The following is a 22,305-nucleotide window of genomic DNA, read 5'->3' as shown; positions in this document are numbered from 1 at the left end:
AGAAACTTTCTGTGATGCAATCGAGTTTATTCTGTGCTATTAGTAGTGTTTGAGAGCAGAACTAAACGTAAAGAAAGGACAATAGATCGCATGAGTTTTTTGTTATTTTGTGGTTGTTATCCCTAAATATAAACCTGCTTGTGCAAATAAACTAATGCCATGTTAAGTCCTAGTAATAAATATTGTAATTGTTGGTACAATCCACCATATTTTTGTTGTTGATTTTCATAACAGAAACTAAACGCTTAGTTGTGCAGGAAACCAAGTGCTTTATTCGACACGGATGACCACATTATAGCGTCTTTGGTGCTATTTGTTAGCATCAAGAAAATATCCTTAATAGTATTAATAAACTAGATAAATACATATCTTGTATAGGCTCAAAAGCATATACTGAATCTTAATATCGCTAGCAAACAATGCTGAACAACAGGGACATATACAGCTAAATAATGAAAGAAAATATGAACTTTGCAGCATAAAATAACTACAAACAAGAATTGTAGATTCAATTAATGTTTGTAGCAAGAAATCAACTTAAAACGTATCATTTTATCATTAGCGTCACGATCACAGCAGCACGGCACTCGTTATGTCAGTCAAACACAAAGCTGGACTTATCCATATAAATCCATCTTTGTCTTTCACAGATGAATGTTTAATTATGCAAAGACATGATGTGCCTTCAATCTTGTCTCGGCTAAATACCGTAAGTGTGATGTGAGGTAGCAGTAACATCTTGGTGATGATAAATGATTTAAATCTTTTTAACAAATATTTTTCGTAAGAGTGTAAAAATTCCACTCCATCCCATTTTTTAAATATGTTTTCATGATTGCTTTTATATTTGCCTTTAAACCTTTCAAAATAAGCCTACATCCGCAAGGATTCAGGTAAATAAACAATTACTACAGTACTAGGGGCTCTAGACCAGGCCTGGGCAATTATTTTGACTCAGGGGCCACATTTAGAGAAAAAAATGTGTCTGGGGCCAGTATATCTATTTTTATGAACACTAATACAAAACCTCACAATAATGTTTGATTGAATGCTAAAAACGTTATGACAGACCGCCTTAAAAAACGTAATGGAATTTTAAATGTTTCTATGAAGGATACAACACTGAATATTGACAAAATATGAACGTCACACCCCCTTTCGATCGACATATTTTACAATCAAGTGAAACGCAACAAAAATGCAACAAACAGTGAAATATGAACGCGAAGGGTACAAAATAAACCCAGCTACAATCTGATATATCCCTAAGCTTTAGAACTTTGTTGTGAAAATCTCCTTCCGCGTCTGTTGAAACGCTTCCCGCCCACACTGCTTGGTGCCTCGTCTGAGCTGCTGTGACGTAGATTACCATAGTAACTAATTAGATGACCTTAGTAACTAATTAGATTACCATAGTAACTAATTAGATTACTATAGTAACTAATTCGATGACCATAGTAACTAATTAGATGACCATAGTAACTAATTTGATTACTATAGTAACTGGTATATCATCCATAAGCACAGATTCCAACCATTGAAATACTTAGTATAGTTCAAGACTTACGGTCATTAAAAAACATCACTGCACAAGTTTCCATCTTAAAGATCTAAAAAAAATATTTGGGAATGTCCGGCGGGCCAGATTGAAAAGCTTAACGGGCCGCATGTGACCCCCGGGCCTTAATTTGCTCAGGCCTGCTCTAGACCAGGGGTCACCAACGCGGTGCCCGCGGGCACCAGGTAGCCCGTAAGGACCAGATGAGTAGCCCGCTGGCCTGTTCTAAAAATAGCTCAAATAGCAGCACTTACCAGTGAGCTGCCTCTATTTTTTAAATTTGATTTACTTACTAGCAAGCTGGTCTCGCTTTGCTCGACATTTTTAATTCTAAGAGAGACAAAACTCAAATAGAATTTGAAAATCCAAGAAAATATTTTAAAGACTTGGTCTTCACTAACTGACAAAGAAACAGATAACAGATTTGGTGTCAAGTTCAAAGTGTGACATGATTTATTTAAAAATTTGAGAGTTTACTTTTGTATTTTACATGAGTTATTATTTGTACAAACATGGTGCAAAGTAATTCATGATTTGTTAAAAAATGTTAGTGGCTAGCTAGTTAAAATAGAATATTGTGATTTCACAAGACTGTCTTAGAAGTGATCATTTGAAAATGTTCAATTTGAAAAAGGTGCACTTAGAGAAAATATAAAAATAAAGTGTTGCATATTGATATTTATCTGTTTCTATATGTATTTATTGTGAGAAATCATTAAGATGATCAGTGTTTCCACAAAGATAAATATCATTAATTATTAATAATAACATAGAGTTAAAGGTAAATTGAGCAAATTGGCTATTTCTGGCAATTTATTTAAGTGTGTATCAAACTGGTAGCCCTTTGCATGAATCAGTACCCAAGAAGTAGCTCTTGGTTTCAAAAAGGTTGGTGACCCCTGCTCTAGACCATCGTCTGAAACCCAGAAGTGCCCAGATGTGCCTCGTGTTCACGTGATTGCAACCCACCTAGTTCTATTAAAAAAAAGCAGTTTCGCCACACGTTCATTTTATTTTGAAAAGGCAGCGGCACGAGAATATGTCTTTTCTTTTAGCTGCAAAGTACACTGTCAAGCTAGACTTGTCATTTGACCCAAGCCCTCACTTGACAGTTTATTGCTCTAATTTCAAAACAAAATCTATTGCCTTCCGTTTTTGATTAAAAATGTATCACATAATAGATTTTACCCGTACATTATGATAAACCATAGAGATATTAATAATCAATCCGAATATATTAACCGTAACGGTGGTTTAACTATGTGACAAGAACGCTGTTGGTTCCCGGTATTTGTTTTATTTTGAAAGAATGGGAGGTACAGAACATGTACTTCCTTGTAATGGATGACGAAGGAGTCCACTGTCACAAGTGATCACAATCGATCATTATAAACTAAGAAGAAATGGAAAGACGTGTGCAATTGAGTTTACGTTTTCAACCGAATTCGAAAACGGAAGGTTTGTAATCGCTGTATTCTCAAATTGTGTTTTATGAGCACAGTGGATACCCAGTGCTATGCCAAGGCTAGCTAAACGGCGACTAATATTTTTAGCCGTAGCTGTGCAACATGTCTAATAACACTTTATTGAACGCTTATTTATATTTATTCACACATGCATACACACCGCGTTTGAAATGCATCAATAGACTACGTTTACAAATCGCCCGTGATTAGGAAAAAGTTTCTAATTTTTACCACAAAAAGATAACCATAAATATAATACATAAATATTAGGGCTGTCACGTGGTTACTTTTTAAATCAGTTTAATCACACTCTTGAACTTTGGTTAATCATGATTAATCGCAGTTTCCCATTTGCTTGCATAAGTAAAATTTCCTTAAGAAAATACCCCAATATTTGGATACAAATGCAATTATGTCATACGGGAATGTTTATAAATGTTTTACTGAGCTGCAAGTCATTGATTTGCTCAAAACTTGGTGACAGTAAGTATAGTAAGAATTAAGTGTACATTTTGAAAGTCTTAGCTATAATGTTTGCTTGCTTACATACTGCACATTACCTTTTGCATTATATTATTAATATTATTATGTGTTGTCTACCTTGTACTTTTTTTATGTCATTGCCTGAAATAAATGAAAAAAAAATGAATGAATGAAATAAAATGTAGCAGACTAGGTATAGATGTACACTATAATGTAAGAAAGGCCTACTTAAACAATGTTACATAGTTTATCATTTACATCTGCATTTACTCTTCCCTAGTTTAACCAGTTATTTTACCAGACAAGCATTTTTACTTCTTTCGACGACAGCGCTGGTCTTTTTCTAATTAGCGCAGTTTTATCTAAAGTTGCGTGGGAGTTTGTTTTGAAGGGCGCAAAGCACACCACTCTAAATACACTGGGGTGTGACGTAATCATTGCATGTGCAATGTGTGCCACCTTCTGTCGGTCAAAACAAACACTGTGATTAATGTTCATTTATTTTTTTATTAATCCCATGCGTTAACCTGTTAACGTTGACAGCCCTAATGTTATCAGTCCGTCTGTCCTAATTTTATTCATGTCGTGTGTGTCTGTGCCTCAGCTTTACCTTCAGACGTGTTCAAAGTGATCGTTGGTGAAGACCAGCAGCAGGAGTGCAGCTCCAGGGTGGAGCAGGAAGAGTCACAATCCCCCCAAATCAAGGAAGAAGATGAGGAGGCTCACGTCGCCAAGATCCGTATGAAGAGTGAAGGTGATGAAGAGCAAGCTCAGTCGTCTCAGCTTCATCGTCACAGCCGAGACCGCCGAGAAGGAGCTGAAGCAGACCTTCATTCAGGTCTGCTCTCGGATTCTGATGACACCGACTCTAATGACGATTCCAAAGTGGACAAAAAGCAGTTCCGCTGCTCTGAATGTGACAAAATATTCGCCAATAAGTATCAGCTGGTCTACCACATTAGAACGCACACCGGAGAAAAGATCATCTGCTGTGTGTGCGGCAAGGACTTCTCCAGCAAGAGCAATCTGAGGACCCACATGAGGACGCACTCGGGGGAAAAACCGTTCACTTGCACTGTTTGCGGCAAAGGATTCTCAGTCAAGAGATATTTGATGTCCCACATGAGGACACACACAGGGGAAAAACCTTATTCCTGCTCGGTGTGCAATGCAGATTTCAGTTACCGCATGTCGCTGGTGCTGCACATGAGAACGCACACCGGAGAGAAACCTTTCTCTTGCTCGGTGTGCGCCAAGAGTTTCTGCCAGAAGGGACAGCTGAGAGCGCACATGAGGACGCACACGGGAGAAAAACCTTTTTCTTGCTCGTTCTGCGGGAAGACTTTCTCCGAACGGGGACACATGATCTCACACGTGAGAACGCACACCGGGGAGAAACCGTTCTCCTGCTCGCTGTGTGGGAAGCTGTTTGCCACGAAGAGGAATATGATAATACACACGAGGACGCACACTGGAGAGACACCTTTCAGTTGCACTGTGTGTCACAAAAGATTCCCACACAAGTACCAGATCACCAGACACAAGTGTGTGCGTGACAGCAGCAGCAGTCAATGACAGCTGTGCATGTCTTCACAAATGTCTTTGTACTCAAATGAAGTAACTTCTAATGATGTACTCACAATTTGCCATTCATATCGTGATGGACTTTGGTGCAATACCCGCTCGCGTGCTTATATACGGCAATTTCCCTGACTTTGGATATTATTTCCACTCTCACGTTGAGTCTTTCTGTTTATTTCCACTGTAAAAACAAGAGGTTCTCATTACCGTATTTTCCGGGCTATAGAGCACACAGGTATTTAAGCCTCACCCACCAAATTTTAGAGCAAATAAATATTTTAACATATATTAGCCTCACCAAACTATAAGCCGCAGATATAAACAGGTACGAAAGATTTTGTAAATGTTTATTAACATACCTTAATTGTTTCCTATTAGTGCCTGTCACATGGTAGTAAAACGGCGGATAAAATAAAAACAGAAATCATTGTCATGGACCCACTAGCTGCGGAAACTAGCTCTCCAATCAGGTAAACAGAGTTATCAACTCCACTGTGACGTTTTGGTGAATTTACCCAACTGAAACAACACAAAAAGAATGCCATTGTAAGTTATCAATGCTAATCCAGACACTTGTAAACGTGTTAGCATATTGCTTAGGCTAATTACATTACAATCGCACACACACATATGTGTGAAAACATTCCTACAGACATTACACATGGGATGGTTTAGTAAGTATGACTTGTTTTAGTTATATTGTAAAACTTACAAACGTTGCTTGGAGTGATGAATGAAGAATCCTTTGTGAGCCGAAATGCTATATATCATTCCTTCTCAAATAGTCGGGTGGGGCGTGTAACATGCTTTTTTTGTCGTATCAGAATATGATGAAGTGTATGTAGTGTACGGCTTCACTGTAACCACGGTGGGAGGCGAGGAAATGCTGGTGTGTTGTTTTTCTTTAATGTTAATAAACTTACAAAGTTATGCAGGTGTGTAATTATAAAAACATTATAGACAAATTATACTATTTATAGTCACAGTGGAAAGTGGGGGGGGGGGCGCAAAATATTTTCTTCTCCCTAGTGGGGGCGTAATAGAAAATAATTGCGGCGCACTGCTATAGATGAATACTTCCACAGGGTTTAAAGAATGGGGGAAAAGTAGTGGCATATAGTCCGGAAAATATGGTATTTACTGGGAGGAGCAACAGCATCAAATTAAAATAAGTCACAAGTTAGTAAATGTAGTGATGTTTTTTTAACTTTTGGATAATGTTCTTTGTATTTCATTTCCATTATGAAATGAGATGGATGGTTATCAATAATAACTACTGAGAAGCGATCACATTCGGTCATTCTGGGACTCGCCCATGTGGACTCATGCCAATCCCCAGACCACCTCTTCAAAACCGTGTCAAAGGAGGGGAAATGTGCCGTACTTGGGCACGTGTCAGTGCACTCACTCTTGCTAAATGCCTAAAATAAAGTAATCCTGTCATGTGATATAAATGTTTGTTCTTGTAACTCAATAAATACTTTGTCTCAGTCGTCCCACTTCATACTTGCAGTTAGTCTTTTGAGTGAATAAGTGCATTTACACTGTATTCACAGTACGGCAAAATGCAGTGCATTGTCGGCAACCGGATGTTGCACTCAAAATGGTGAGTGCAGTGATGAACACTTACCACTCGCAGGTGTTGCTGTCTTGGCTACAAGCTGAAGGGGAGAGACTAACTTGAAATGATGGTGGCTGAGGAGTAACCCTTGAACAAAAGAAGAGGGTTAACACCACACGCATAAGGCGTATTTAGCCATTTGGGGGCCCAAGGCAAACCTAGTCATTGAGGCACATTCCATTAAAAAAACAACATTGTAATTTAGCATGTTGTTCCATACAACCGTGAGAGCTGCACAATAAAGTATTACTGATCCCAACACATTTACACTAATCAAATCAAATCAACTTTATTTATAAATGATAGGAATTTACAAACATTTAATAAAGTATAAGGCATTTTTTGAGATCATTATTTTGTTAGCACAGTTGGACCGAATGTGACACGTGCCACTATTATTGTGAAGGCCGGAAGTGTGTGACTGGTGGAAAACAGAGGTCTCTTTTTGGCCACGAACCAGAGATGAGACTGTTGCTTTTTTTTTTTTTTTTAAAGTACATCTCGAGCTCCTACCTGCCAAGCTTGCCACATCTTATCAGTTTACCATTTTGAGTGGTAGTTTTATTAAATACGGTTTGCTTTCTTCTTGTTTTCTCCTCCGATCCACTTGGGGTAACTGCGCTTAAAGGCCTACTGAAATGAATTTTTTAAATTTAAACAGTGATAGCAGATCCATTCTTTGCGTCATACTTGATCATTTCGCAATAGTGCTATATTTTTGTTGAAAAGATTTAGTAGAGAACATCGACGATAAAGTTCGCAACTTTTGGTCGCTGATAAAAAAAAAGCCTTGCCTGTACCGTAAGTAGCGTGACGTCAAAGGTTGAAAGGCTCCTCACATTTCCGCATTGTTTTCAATGCAGCGAGAGCGATTCGGACCGAGAAAGCGACGATTACCCCATTAATTTGAGCGAGGATGAAAGATTTGTGAATGAGGAACGTGAGAGTGAAGGACTAGAGTGTAGTGCAGGACGCATCTTTTTTCGCTCTTAGGTACAAGCTGGCTCATTGGATTCCACACTCACTCCTTTTTCTATTGTGGATCACGGATTTGTATTTTAAACCACCTCGGATACTATATCCTCTTGAAAATGAGAGTCGAGAACGCGAAATGGACATTCACAGTGACTTTTATCTCCACTACAATACATCGGTGAAACACTTTAGCTACAGAGCTAACGTGATGGCATCGGGCTTAACTGCATATAGAAACAAAATAAATAAATCCCTGACTGGAAGGATAGACAGAAAATCAACAATACTATTAAACCATGGACCTGTAACTACACGGTTAATGCTTTCCAGCCTGGCGAAGGTTAACAATGCTGTTGCTAACGACGCCATTGAAGCTAACTTAGCAACGGGACCTCACAGAGCTATGCTAGAAACATTAGCTATCCACCTACACCAGCCAGCCCTCATCTGCTCATCAACACCCGTGCTCACCTGCGTTCCAGCGATCGACGGTGCGACGAAGGACTTCACCCGATCATCCATGCGGTCGGCGGCTAGTGTCGGATAGCGCGTCTGCTATCCACCTCAAAGTCCTCCTGTTTGTGTTGCTGCAGCCAGCCGCTAATAAACCGCTCCCACCTACAACTTTCTTCTTTGCAGTCTTCATTGTTCATTAAACAAATTGCAAAAGATTCACCAACACAGATGTCCAAAATACTGTGGAATTTTGCGATGAAAACAGAGCTTTTTTGTATTGGATTCAATGGCGTCCGAATACTTCCGTTTCAACGTTTGACGTCACGCGCATACGTCATCATACATAGACGTTTTCAACCGGAAGTTTAGCGGGAAATTTAAAATTGCACTTTATAAGTTAACCCGGCCGTATTGGCATGTGTTGCAATGTTAAGATTTCATCATTGATATATAAACTATCAGACTGCGTGGTCGGTAGTAGTGGGTTTCAGTAGGCCTTTAATCTTTATAAAAACCTCTCATAACTATGTGCCTATGTTTTGGTCTGTCTTCCAGAATCAAAACTGCAAATGTGTACTAGCATGGGGAAAAAAACCTGATCATGATTGATTTAATACTTTTAATTGATTAACTAATTAAAGATAGAAGCACACACATTTGGACAAAAACGTTTTTTGGGTTTTTTAATATTTTGTTTTTTAATTTCGGGGCCCCTAAAAATCTATGTCTGCACCTGAACCACACAAGATGTTCACGATGTCATTGTGATTAATGCAGGAAGTGTGTAACAATTGACACACACATCCTGCATTAGTCAGTATTAGTTAGTAATAAAGTTTACTTCCATTTTCGCAATTTAATAAACATACTTTACTTAGTTTTATTGCAAAGTCAACTCGTCACACCCACCCACCCACACACACACAGAGAATGTTCACATTTTGGAATTTTTTAGTGTGTTTTATTGATGTGATTCAATGAACTATTGACTTTATTTTGTTGGAACAAGCCAAACAACATCAGAAAACCTGTTTTATAACTTCAACCAGGACTATAAATGTTTTTTCCTGACGCTAGAAGCGAGCCTGTCTGCACAGTCCAGCCTCTAGAATCAGCATTGAATCTGCGACCACGACTCCCTGGTGAATCAAAGTTAAAGGCCTACTGAAACCCACTACTACCGACCACGCAGTCTGATAGTTTATATATCAATGATGAAATCTTAACATTATAACACATGCCAATACGGCCGGGTTAACTTATAAAGTGACATTTTAAATTTGCCGCTAAACTTCCGGTTCGAAACGCCTCTGAGGATGACATATGCGTGTGACGTAGACCGGCGAACACGGGTATGCCTTCCACATTGAAGCCGATACGAAAAAGCTCTGTTTTCATTTCATAATTCCACAGTATTCTGGACATCTGTGTTCGTGAATCTGTTTCAATCATGTTCATTGCATTATGGAGAAGGAAGCCGAGCAAGCAAAGAAGAAAGTTGTCGGTGCGAAATGGACGTATTTTTCGAACGTAGTCAGCCACAACAGTACACAGCCGGCGCTTCTTTGTTTACATTCCCGAAAGATGCAGTCAAGATGGAAGAACTCGGATAACAGAGACTCTAACCAGGAGGACTTTTGATTTGGATACACAGACGCCTGTAGAGAACTGGGACAACACAGACTCTTACCAGGATTACTTTGATTTGGATGACAAAGACGCAGACGTGCTACTGTGAGTATGCAGCTTTGGCTTTTTTTTGCGTATGTACGTAACTTTTTTAAAATATATAAGCTTTATGAACCTTGGGTTAGGTGAACGGTCTTTTGGGCTGAGTGATTGTGTGTGTTGATCATGTGTTTGAATTGTATTGGCGTGTTCTATGGAGCTAGGAGCTAGCAGAGGAGCTAGGAGCTAGCATAACACGTACCGTACCGTACGTGCACGTCACGTACGTAACTTTTTAAAAATATATAAGCTTTATGAACCTTGGGTTAGGTGAACGGTCTTTTGGGCTGAGTGATTGTGTGTGTTGATCAGGTGTTTGAATTGTATTGGCGTGTTCTATGGAGCTAGGAGCTAGCAGAGGAGCTAGGAGCTAGCATAACAAACACGCAGGTGTTATTATGCAGGATTAATTTGTGGCATATTAAATATAAGCCTGGTTGTGTTGTGGCTAATAGAGTATATATATGTCTTGTGTTTATTTACTGTTGTAGTCATTCCCAGCTGAATATCAGGTACCGTGAGTATGCAGCCTTGGCTGCTAAACATTCGATAACTTGACCGTATGTGCGCGTCACGTACGTAACTTTTTAAAAATATATAAGCTTTATGAACCTTGGGTTAGGTAAACGGTCTTTTGGGCTGAGTGATTGTGTGTGTTGATCAGGTGTTTGAATTGTATTGGCGTGTTCTATGGAGCTAGGAGCTAGCAGAGGAGCTAGGAGCTAGCATAACAAACACGCAGGGGTTTTTATGCAGGATTAATTTGTGGCATATTAAATATAAGCCTGGTTGTGTTGTGGCTAATAGAGTATATATATGTCTTGTGTTTATTTACTGTTGTAGTCATTCCCAGCTGAATATCAGGTCAACCCCGGCTCTCACAGCATCTTCCCTATCTGAATAGCTTCAACTCCCCACTAGTCCTTCACTTGCACTTTACTCATCCACAAATCTTTCATCCTCGCTCAAATTAATGGGGAAATTGTCGCTTTCTCGGTCCGAATCTCTCTCACTTCATGCGGCCATCATTGTAAACAATAGGGAACTTTGCGTATATGTTCAACTGACTACGTCACGCTACTTCCGGTAGGTGCAAGCCTTTTTTTATCAGATACCAAAAGTTGCAATCTTTATCGTCGTTGTTCTATACTAAATCCTTTCAGCAAAAATATGGCAATATCGCGAAATGATCAAGTATGACACATAGACTAGATCTGCTATCCCCGTTTAAATAAAAAAAATTCATTTCAGTAGGCCTTTAAGTACAGGCACTAGACAATGAATAAAAGCCCTGAGTTATCAGCTCATTGTCTACCGCGGCTCCTAAGGCATAACGTAATACAGCAGACTTTGTCAAGATAAAATAAATCGTAATGATAAATGCACCTGGGGATAAGTTGATTGGCAACACTAAATTGGCCATAGTGTGTGAATGTGAGTGTGAATGTTGTCTGTCTTATCTGTGTTGGCCCTGTGATGACCTAAATGCAGCCGAGATAGGCTCCAGCACCCCCCACGACTCCAAAAGGGACAAGCGGTAGAAAATGGATGGATGGAAATTAAGGAATAACAAGTCAGGAGAGTCCAAACGTTTACAGTTTTGTGTGGAGTCTCATGTGCCGACTGACGTGTCCGCTGTATTGGAAGCGCTTGTGACAAATGGCGCAGCGGAAAGGTTTCTCTCCGGTGTGGACCCGGAAGTGAGCAACGAGATCTCTGTGCTGCTTGAACGTTTTGGCGCGCAGCGAGCAAGGGAACTTTCAGGTGCTTCCTCAAGTACGAATTACGGCTGAAGGTCTTGTTGCAGGTGAAAGGTTTGATGTGAGAGCGCGCGTCTGTCAATCCTGGACCTGTCCTGTTGGACCAGTCCCCATCAGCCAGGGCAAGTGTGACCCCATCATCTTATTCTTCTTTGATGTGGGGCTCTCAGGCTCGTCCTGTTCCACCCTGGAGGACAAGAAGAATGAGGAATCTTCTGGGCCTCCGCAGAACACCAGAACACAAACACGTGATTATCTTATACACAGTAAGTGACATTTGACAGACACTTTGTCAATAATGATATATTTTCTTTTTTTAATTAAACAATGACAATACAAATTAAATAAGGCCCTTTCAAGGCAAATAAAAAATAAACAAACGATATCAGGCTGGCAGAACATCCATCCATTTATTTTTTACCGCTTGTCCCGTTCAAGGTCGCGGGGGGTGCTGGAGCCTGTTCCAGCTGCACACGGGCGGAAGGCGGGGTACACCCTGGACAAGTCGCCACCTCATCACAGGGCCAACACAGATAGACAAGACAACATTCACACACTAGGGACCACTTAGTGTTGCCAATCAACCTATCCCCAGGTGCATGTCTTTGGAGGTGGGAGGAAGAAACCCACGCAGAAAGATCCCGAGCCCAGGATCGAACCCAGGACCTTTGTGTTGTGAGGCACATGCACTAACCCCTGTTCCACAATTAGTATATAAATAAAAAACGTAACACATATAGAAAAAAAATTCATAACGAACAAAATATGTTAAAGAAAATACAATACAAAGATACAGACAATACAAAATAAAAATAACATAACAATTTGTTTCATTTAAAAAATAATAATAATATTGGTTTTTAGCTTTAGTTTTAACAAGCCTGTGTTCATTGGCGTGAGGATAAATGTCACTTAAACAAGTTGAAAAACTTATTCGGGTGTTACCATTTAGTGGTCAATTGTACGGAATATGTACTGTTTCGTGCAATCTACTAATAAAAGTTTCAAACAATCAAAAAATCAATGTGCGTCTTTACCAAGCTAAAGGACGGGAGTTTTGAAACCCTTGCGCACAGCAGGGATGACCACGCCCCGCGCTGCCCGGAACTCATTAGAACAGTGGTTCTTAACCTGGGTTCGATCGAACCCTAGGGGTTCGGTGAGTCGGGCTCAGGGGTTCGGTGGAGGTCAAGACACACCCGACTCATCGTGTAAATAAAAACTTCTCCCTATCGGGACAGCAGAAGTCAGACTGATTTGCAGGTGTGTAATTTGTTGTGAGTTTATGCACTGTGTTAATTTTGTTGTTTGAACAAGGTGATGTTCATGCATGGTTCATTTTGTGCACCAGTAATAAAACATGGTAACATTTTAGTATGGGGAACATATTCACCATTAATTAGTTGCTTATTAACATGCAAATTAGTTACATATTAGCTCTTAACTAGTCATTATTAAGTACTTATTAATGCCTTATTCGGCATGGCCTTATTATAACCCTAACCCTCTAACCCTGGCCCTAACCCTCTAACTCTAACCCTAACCAAATAACTCTAAATTAAGTCTTTGTTACTTAGAATATGTTCCCTTAGAGCAGGGGTCGGCAACCCAAAATGTTGAAAGAGCCATATTGGACCAAAAATACAAAAACAAATCTGTCTGGAGCCGCAAAAAATTAAAAGCCATATTACATACAGATAGTGTGTCATGAGATATACATTGAATTAAAGGAAACTAAATGACCTCAAATATACCTACAGATGAGGCATAATGATGCAATATGTACATATAGCTGGCCTAAATAGCATGTTAGCATCGATTAGCTTGCAGTCATGCAGTGATCAAATATGTCTGATTAGCACTCAAAGTCCAAGTCAATAACATCAACAAAACATCAACCTTTGTGCATTAATGCACAACGTTAAAAGTCTGGTGGACAAAATGAGACAGAAAAAGAAGTGGCATAAAAGTTCAAACACGTCCTAGAAAGTCGGAGAAAGTTATACATGTAAACAAACTACGGTGAGTTCAAGGACCGCCAAAATTAGTGGGACAAAACTGCGTTCGCCAAATACTCGAATCAGTGAAGCCTGTTTAATATAAACAGTGTGCTTTATAACTATTAGGGAGGTTTGTGTCATGTTTGTCTTCCTACAGAAACCATATTTAAACAAAAAAAATATTTTTTTCCCCTCATCTTTTTCCATTTTTCATACATTTTTGAAAAAGCTCCACAGAGCCACTAGGGCGGCGCTAAAGAGCCGAGGGTTGCCGACCCCTGTCCTAGAGTCCAAAAAACTCTAAATTAAGTCTTTGTCACTTAGAATATGTTCCCCATACTAAAGTGTTACCAAAAACATATAACTTTGTCTTCAATTTGAAAAAAAACAACATTTTATTTTTCACTAAAGAAGAGTTCGGTGAATGCGCATATGAAACTGGTGGGGTTCAGTACCTCCAACAAGGTTAAGAACCACTGCATTACAATAAAGTTGGAGGATTGATTGATTGATTAAATTTTTATTAGTAGATTGCACAGTACAGTACATATTCCGTACAATTGACCACTAAATGGTAACACCCGAATAAGTTTGTCAACTTGTTTAAGTCGGAGTCCACGTTAATCAATTCATGGCAAAAGTAACCCGTCCCTGGGTGGGCTTGAACCACCAACCTTTCGGTTAACAGCCGAACGCGCTAACCGATTGCGCCACAGAGACATGCCGACAATAGCTTACTCACCGCTACATAAAGTTGTCGTTTTTTCCCATGCTTTGACCCCAAAAAGGGACAAGCGGTAGAAAATGGATCGATGGATGGATGATTTGGTTGGAGTTGAAGGCGAAACTATCTCTTTTGTTTGATGTCGCCATCTTTGAAGCATAGTCGTGTTCTTTTTCCACCGTGTCTCGAATTCCCACTTCAAAAAGCACGCCGCAACCTTCCTTTCTTGGGCCACAGAGCAGACAGATCTTCAAGGTTTCCCTTTTTTTTCTTACATTTTCTGTGAATTGATGTTGTATATTTGCCTTTCATTGGGGACTTACGTCGGGAGCTCCCTGACTCAGCCCGCCATCTTGCCCCCGCCCCCAAATGACTGCTGTTTGTGAACCACTGTCTGACCCACACTGTGGAGCACAAGGTGGCGGTAATGCACCGTTAAAAAGCCGGATGCCAACCACCGTAAAACACGAAGAAAAATAATACAAGACTTGGGCATTAGCTCGCCACGGCTAACAGGCTGCTAACTTTAGGTTAGTGCAGGGGTGTCCAAACTTTTTCCACTGAGGGCCGTGTCACGCCAAATTTCTTCCCTCTACAAAAACCTCCCCTCCCCCATTTACTTCCGGGGCTGCGTCCAAACAAATCACAAAATTGCCGGGGGTCCTTAACCTGCACGCGACTGTCCTGTTTCGCGCCTGTACAAAAAAAAAAAACAATAATCGATTTCTTCAGATTCCAGCAGCTGTCAAAGACGGAGTATCCTTCCAGCGACGGGCAGTCAAAGTGCTATCGATCGCCGTCAATGACGTAAGAGGAAACATGACCACGGAAGTAAATGGGGGAGGGAAGGTTTTTGTAGAGGGAAGAAATTTGGCGTGACAGCCGCACACAGAAAAATTTAAGCATGCGGGGGCCATTTTGATATTTTTCATTTTCAAAACATAACAAAAAATATGGATTTTTAATTTTTTTTAACCTTTAGGGCTCCCGGGGACCACAAAGGGTCTCAGTCATTAAACTGTTAAAAATAAGTCAAATTATTATTATCATTTTTTATTTAACGCTTACAGTAAATCTCTATATCAACTTGAGGTTGATATAAAGTTAAAAAAAAAAAGGTTTTCTGTCAAAGACAACTTTGTTTTTTATAGTAAAACTGAAATATGCAGTATTTAGTAATTAGAGCCCTAAAAGATCAATAATGCAGGACACCATTGATTTTAATTATTTAATATATTTGAGTAATCACAGTGAAAAGTTAAATAAAATCCTAATAAATATGTTTGGGATCCAAAAGGTCCCCCACTCATAAAGTGATACATTGTTATTACTTTTTTTCCCCACTTTTAACACTTAAGTTACGAGATCAACTACAGATATATCTGTCGATTTTACGTTTGAACTATTATTTTGTTTGTTTTATGCTCTTTTGTCAAATACAACTTAGATTTTTTTTATGGCAACCACACAATATATGCAATATTTTTTCCACATAAAACATTTTAAAGTGATATTTTTAAAGTAATAATTCATTATAACATAGATTTTAACTCTTTTTTTTATTTTTAGCAATGGCAAAAAAAAAGAAAAATAAACAAAGACAAAAGAAAAAAAACGGCCTGCATGGCAGCTTTGTGTCAACATTGCAACTTTTTCTTGTTAGATTTCACCTCATTCCACTTTTTTTAAAATGTTTTTTTAAATTTTTGCAATATTATCAATTTTACAATTTTTGCAGAATGTGTGGCGGGCCGGTAAACAATTAGCTGCGGGCCGCAAATGGCCCCCGGGCCGCACTTTGGACACCCCTGGGTTAGTGTGTTAAAATGTGACACACCTGTGTGTGGCAGCTTTATTTAAAGGCCTACTGAAACCCACTACTACCGACCACGCAGTCTGATAGTTTATATATCAATGATGAAATCTTAACATTATAACACATGCCAATACGGCCGGGTTAACTTATAAAGTGACATTTTAAATTTGCCGCTAAACTTCCGGTTCGAAACGCCTCTGAGGATGACGTATGCGCGTGACGTATGCGCGTGACGTAGACCGGCGAACACGGGTATGCCTTCCACATTGAAGCCAATACGAAAAAGCTCTGTTTTCATTTCATAATTCCACAGTATTCTGGACATCTGTGTTCGTGAATCTGTTGCAATCATGTTCATTGCATTATGGAGAAGGAAGCTGAGCAAGCAAAGAAGAAAGTTGTCGGTGCGAAATGGACGTATTTTTCGAACGTAGTCAGCAACAACAGTACACAGCCGGCGCTTCTTTGTTTACATTCCCGGAAGATGCAGTCAAGATGGAAGAACTCGGATAACAGAGACTCTAACCAGGAGGACTTTTGACTTCGATACACAGACGCCTGTAGAGAACTGGGACAACACAGACTCTTACCAGGATTACTTTGATTTGGATGACAAAGACGCAGACGTGCTACTGTGAGTATGCAGCTTTGGCTTCTAAACATTTGATCGCTTGACCGTATGTGCGCAACTTTTTTTTGCGTATGTACGTAACTTTTTTTAAATATATAAGCTTTATGAACCTTGGGTTAGGTGAACGGTCTTTTGGGCTGAATGATTGTGTGTGTTGATCAGGTGTTTGAATTGTATTGGCGTGTTCTATGGAGCTAGGAGCTAGCAGAGGAGCTAGGAGCTAGCGTAACAAACACGCAGGTGTTTTTATGCAGGATTAATTTGTGGCATATTAAATATAAGCCTGGTTGTGTTGTGGCTAATAGAGTATATGTATGTCTTGTGTTTATTTACTGTTGTAGTCATTCCCAGCTGAATATCAGGTCACCCCCGGCTCTCACAGCATCTTCCCTATCTGAATAGCTTCAACTCCCCACTAGTCCTTCACTTGCACTTTACTCATCCACAAATCTTTCATCCTCGCTCAAATTAATGGGGAAATTGTCGCTTTCTCGGTCCGAATCTCTCTCACTTCATGCGGCCATCATTGTAAACAATAGGGAACTTTGCGTATATGTTCAACTGACTACGTCACGCTACTTCCGGTAGGGGCAATCCTTTTTTTTATCAGATACCAAAAGTTGCAATCTTTATCGTCGTTGTTCTATACTAAATCCTTTCAGCAAAAATATGGCAATATCGCGAAATGATCAAGTATGACACATAGAATAGATCTGCTATCCCCGTTTAAATAAAAAAAATTCATTTCAGTAGGCCTTTAAGCTCTTACATAGAGTGATCATACGTCCTCTTTCCCCCGGACATGTCCTCTTTTGTGGGCCTGGGTCCGGGCAGAGTATGTTAAATGCCTCAAATGTCCGGCATTTTGAGTTAGGGTTGCGTGTATTTTCAATGTACGTTCAGGTTTAAGAAGGGGTTAAAAACAAAACAAATTGTGCGCGCAGCAGCATTCCTGAGGGAGGGGCGGAGACAGAGAGAGCGAGAGAGCTATGATAAACGCGCATGCGTCGCCAGGCTCTGCTTTTTATCCATAGATTTATCAGATTAAATTTTTTTATTATCTATAGCAGGGGTGTCAAAAGTGTGCCCGGGAGGCCATTAAACATTGGCCCACAGCTAATGTTTTAAAGGCCCACGGCACATTCTAAAAATACTATTAAAATAAACAAAAACATAACAAAAGTGAAATAAAAAAGCTTAAAGGTGAAATGTAACTTAGAAATAGTTGCAATGTTGACTAATAAAACAAAGCTGTTTTTTTTTCTTTCAAACTGTCATTGCTCAAAACATAATATTGAATTAAAATCAATGTTATTATGAATTATTGACCTATGCAAGGTTCCGATAACTTCACATCAAATATTCCACTTTGAAAAATATTTTTGGTGGAAGATTTTGCATATTTTGTGTTTGCCATAAAAAACATAGTTTTGTTTGACAAAAAAAGGGCGGAAAACAAAAAAACAACATTAAAAAAACTAAAACATTTTGAAATGAGGGATAGATCTGAAGTTGATGTAGACTCCATAGATTTAAGCGTTAAATATAAAATGTATGTATGCCCTGGCACACCATTATCATCATTTCATGACCCAAGCAAAACATTTTTTACACTTTTATACTGAAATAAATACACCTACAACTTATTAAATAAAAACATAGAAAAAACTACCGGCAGCAGTAAAGTTCAGATCCATGAAGGAAAGAAGAAAGTGAATGAATGTTTATAACTGAATACATTTACACATTACATATGTATACACATTTTTTTTCTTTTTTTTAATGAATTAAGTAACGTTTATGACAACCTTTTTCCAAAACACAATATAGAATGTGAGATATAACAGAATAATGCATACGTTTATCTTTTTTTTCAAAATGCTTACAAAAAAGTGGGTCCCCAAAAATTTACCGTGGGACCCCATTTTTATGACTTGATGGGTCCCTGGGACCCCATTTTGAAAATTCCTAGCGACAACACTGCTGTCAACAGAGGAGAAAAAATGCTTTATTTAAATAAATATATTATTTATAAAGCAAGTTCGAGTATCATTGGCAAATTTTCACCTAGTCCCGACCTTGGCGTGCTGCCCGCCTTGGCACGCATATATGTGTCTTCTTTTTGAGATTTCAGAATACGGTCAGCCTATCTTACAAACACATCTAGCAGCTTCCGGTGACAACACTCCTCTTCCTATTCCATAAATGTCCTCTCAAAGTATTCAAATATTTCCACGACGGCCGCTGACGAATATATTTAGCGTCTCAAATTCCACAAAGCCAAAAGACGAAAACTGAACCGTCTATCTCGTTGTAAAGTTACATTATTGTTATAACGCCAAACAATAACAAGCGAGAGCGGATGTCTGGGCAAACTTTCAAAGTAAAGTCTTAGACTGCACGCACCAACGACGCTTGTTCGCAGCAATTTGTTTTATTTTGAAAAATAGTTTTCGGATGTTGAGAAAACAACTCGACGAAGCCAAATCGTGGGAAACGGTTCGGTTTAAAAGAAAACAAAAAATGGAACAACATAGTCAGTCAGTTTTAAACCCCGAACCCAAGTTAAAACGTGAAGGTTTGTGAAATTTCAACTCCCGACGTGTTTTACGAACAGTTGAGCCACTGCTAAGCCAAACAAGCTAAAATGAGCTAAACATTCACAATAAGACTCGCCGCCGCTAGCTCCTGCTGCAATGTTTTGCTGACATAACACGCATTTTGTACACATCTTGTGTCTCAATGTGTTTATCTTCTACCTCGTTGTTGTGTAACCCATTTGGAATAGTTACTGGTTATTATGCTGTATCCCCAATAAAGGTGCACCGTGGTTTCTGCAACCCTCGGGCCGCAGAAGCAGTGTTACCATTTGGGAAAGGGAAAATTATCGTCCCAGAAGCTTACAATTATCGTATTTTGAGATACATTATCTTACATATCCAGTGTTGGCGCTAGGAATTTTCAAAATGAAGTCATAAAAATGCGGTCCCACAGTACATTTTTGGGGTCCCACTTCTTTGTAACCGTTTTGAAAACAAATGATCAATGTAGGCATTATCCTGTTATAGCTTACATTCTATATTGTGTTTTGGAAAAAGGTTGTCATAAACGTTACTTAATTAATTCCAAAATAAAACAGAATAAAACAAATTTGTATGCATAAGTCAATTTATTCAGTTATAATTATTCATTAATTTTCTTCTTTCCTTCATGGATCTAAACTTTACCGCTGCCGGTATTTTTTTCTATATTTTTATTTAATAAGTTGTAGGTGTATTTATTTCAGTATAAAAGTGTAAAAAGTGTTTTGCTTCGGTCATGAAACTATGAAAATCATGTGCCGGGGCATACATGCATATGACCATATTGATGATGCACCGCGACATAGAAGCAACATAAAATCTATATATATTTGACCATTTTGCAGTGCCTCTGAAAAGAAAACACACATTTTGCATTTGATGAGTGAAGTGGAGTGGTTTGGCTTTCAATTGTCTTCTTATCAATTGAATTGATGGGATTTGATTTGTTTCAGTGCTGCCATCAGATGTCCTCAAAGTGGTTGTTGTGAAAGAGGAGGAGCCAGAGGCCCCCTGTGTGAAAGACAAAGACAAGGAAGCTGACAAGTTTCGTGTGAAAAGTGAAGGAGATGAAGGAGAGCAAGCTGGATGGTTACAACTTCATTGCAGTGAGGAAACGAGTCGTCAAGACTATGTTTTAAGTCCATTATCAGACTGTGAAGACACAACATCACAATCTACTGACAGTGATGACAGCGACCACACTGAAGAACCTCTGAAGACTAATAAACACTCGGAAGGTGACCACAACAAACCCTTGAAATGTTTGCAATGTGACAAAAGTTTTGTTGAAGAGAAGAATCTGACGAGACATATGAGGACCCACGCAGGAGACCAGACTCTGGCTTGTTCATTTTGCAGCAGGACGTTCAAGCAGCGTTCAGATTTAATAGTTCACAGTCGCATTCACACTGGAGAGAAACCTTTCATTTGCTCGGTTTGCGGCGGAAGATTCTCCCAAAAAGGCAGTTTGGTGAGACATACAAGAGGACACACAGGAGAGAAACCTTTTTCATGCTCAGAGTGCGACGCAAGCTTCCGTCGGCGATCAGCTTTGGTCAAACACACGAGAACGCATACTGGAGAGAAACCTTTCTCCTGCTTGGTGTGCGCTAAAAGGTTCTCCGATAAAAAAAACATGACGGTTCACATGAGAACGCACACTGGTGAAAAACCTTTTTGTTGCTCGGTCTGTGGTGAAAGATTCTCTGATAAGAAAAATATGATGATTCACATGAGAACGCACAGTGGAGAGAAACCTTTTTTCTGCACAACTTGCGGCGAGCGATTCTCTCAGAGGTGCAGTTTGATGAGACACATAAGGACTCATACGGGAGAGAAACCTTTTTCCTGCTCAGTTTGCACCAAAACCTTCTCAGTGAAGAAAAACATGATGACGCACATGAGGACACACTCCGGAGAAAAACCATTTGCTTGTCCAATTTGTGCTAAAACTTTTTCAATTAAGAAAAATATGATGACGCACATGAGAACGCACACTGGAGAAAAACCGTTTCCATGCACGGTTTGTGCGAAAAAGTTCTCAGATAAGAAAAACATGATGATACACTTGAGGACACACACGGGAGAAAAGCCTTTTCCTTGTCCAGTGTGCGCTAAGAGTTTTTCCGTGAAGAAGAACATGATGAGACACATGAGGACGCACACTGGTGAGAAACCCTTCTCCTGCTCAGTGTGCAATGAAAGGTTCTCTCAAAAGGGAAGCATGATGAGACACACAAGGACGCATTTTCCTCATTGACCCATGCTGATGAATGAGGTCCATGTGGACAAACAACAAGATGTTGTCATCATTGGAAGTGAATGTGATGGACATGACATTATATACTTTGTTTTCTACTCTTTCAGTGGTACTCATCATTTACTGACAGGTGTATGATGTATCCTGTTCCTTGTTACATCTAATAAAGTTTTGTCTTCATTGGAGGACTGCATACATGTGAGCTCAAACCCCGGCCAAGTCATACCAAAGACAATACAAATGGTACCCATTACCTCCCTGCTTGGTACTCAGCATCGAGGGTTGGAATTGGGGGTTAAATCACCAAAAATGATTCCCGGGCGCGGCCACCGCTGCTGCCCACTGCTCTCCTCACCTCCCAGGGGGTGATCTATGGTGATGGGTCAAATGCAGAGAATAATTTCGCCACACCTAGTGTGTGTGTGACAATCATTGGTACTTTAACTTTAAATGAAGAATACAAGTGTTGCAAAGGCAGCCAAAAGCCACGCTGCCTAGCGGTCGCCAAATAACCTTGTTAGAAAGAGTCAAAGACACACAAAAATCAGAAACACTATTACATTAAATAGTATATGTCATTATTAAATCGTATTCTATACAACAATTGTCAAGTCTGGACATGGATTCGTCACAGTCGGACACTAACTCAGTGTACGTGTGTTAC

At 39.5% G+C, this 22,305-nt stretch overlaps 1 protein-coding gene and 1 non-coding gene across 2 annotated transcripts; one reads left to right on the top strand and one right to left on the bottom strand.

The window, feature by feature from the left end:
• Positions 1-2,885: 2,885 nt before the first annotated feature.
• LOC133656398 (zinc finger protein 84-like) lies at positions 2,886-21,795 on the top strand. The gene is made up of 6 exons (XM_062057484.1): positions 2,886-3,016; positions 4,112-5,074; positions 11,516-11,644; positions 11,736-11,876; positions 19,225-19,377; positions 20,335-21,795. Exons 1-6 carry the CDS (start codon positions 2,962-2,964, stop codon positions 21,639-21,641), a joined length of 2,748 nt encoding a protein of 915 aa, XP_061913468.1. The 5' UTR covers positions 2,886-2,961; the 3' UTR covers positions 21,642-21,795.
• Positions 14,275-14,348, bottom strand: trnan-guu (transfer RNA asparagine (anticodon GUU)). The gene has a single exon. It is a non-coding gene; the product is annotated as a tRNA-Asn (tRNA).
• Positions 21,796-22,305: the final 510 nt, after the last annotated feature.

The sequence above is a fragment of the Entelurus aequoreus genome, linkage group LG08 (genome assembly GCF_033978785.1).
Source record: "Entelurus aequoreus isolate RoL-2023_Sb linkage group LG08, RoL_Eaeq_v1.1, whole genome shotgun sequence".
NCBI classification, from domain to species: domain Eukaryota; kingdom Metazoa; phylum Chordata; class Actinopteri; order Syngnathiformes; family Syngnathidae; genus Entelurus; species Entelurus aequoreus.
The sequence above is the reverse complement of the archived record's forward strand: the minus strand, read 5'-3'. Positions and strand labels throughout refer to the sequence as shown.

Excerpts from the sequence above, each read along its gene's own strand:
- LOC133656398 (XM_062057484.1), top strand. The coding sequence starts at position 2,962 with ATGGAAAGACGTGTGCAATTGAGTTTACGTTTTCAACCGAATTCGAAA. Across the intron at positions 5,075-11,515 it reads TGTGCGTGACAGCAGCAGCA|CGCTTGTGACAAATGGCGCA; the intron begins GTCAATGACAGC and ends CTGTATTGGAAG. Across the intron at positions 11,645-11,735 it reads ACTTTCAGGTGCTTCCTCAA|TCCCCATCAGCCAGGGCAAG; the intron begins GTACGAATTACG and ends CTGTTGGACCAG.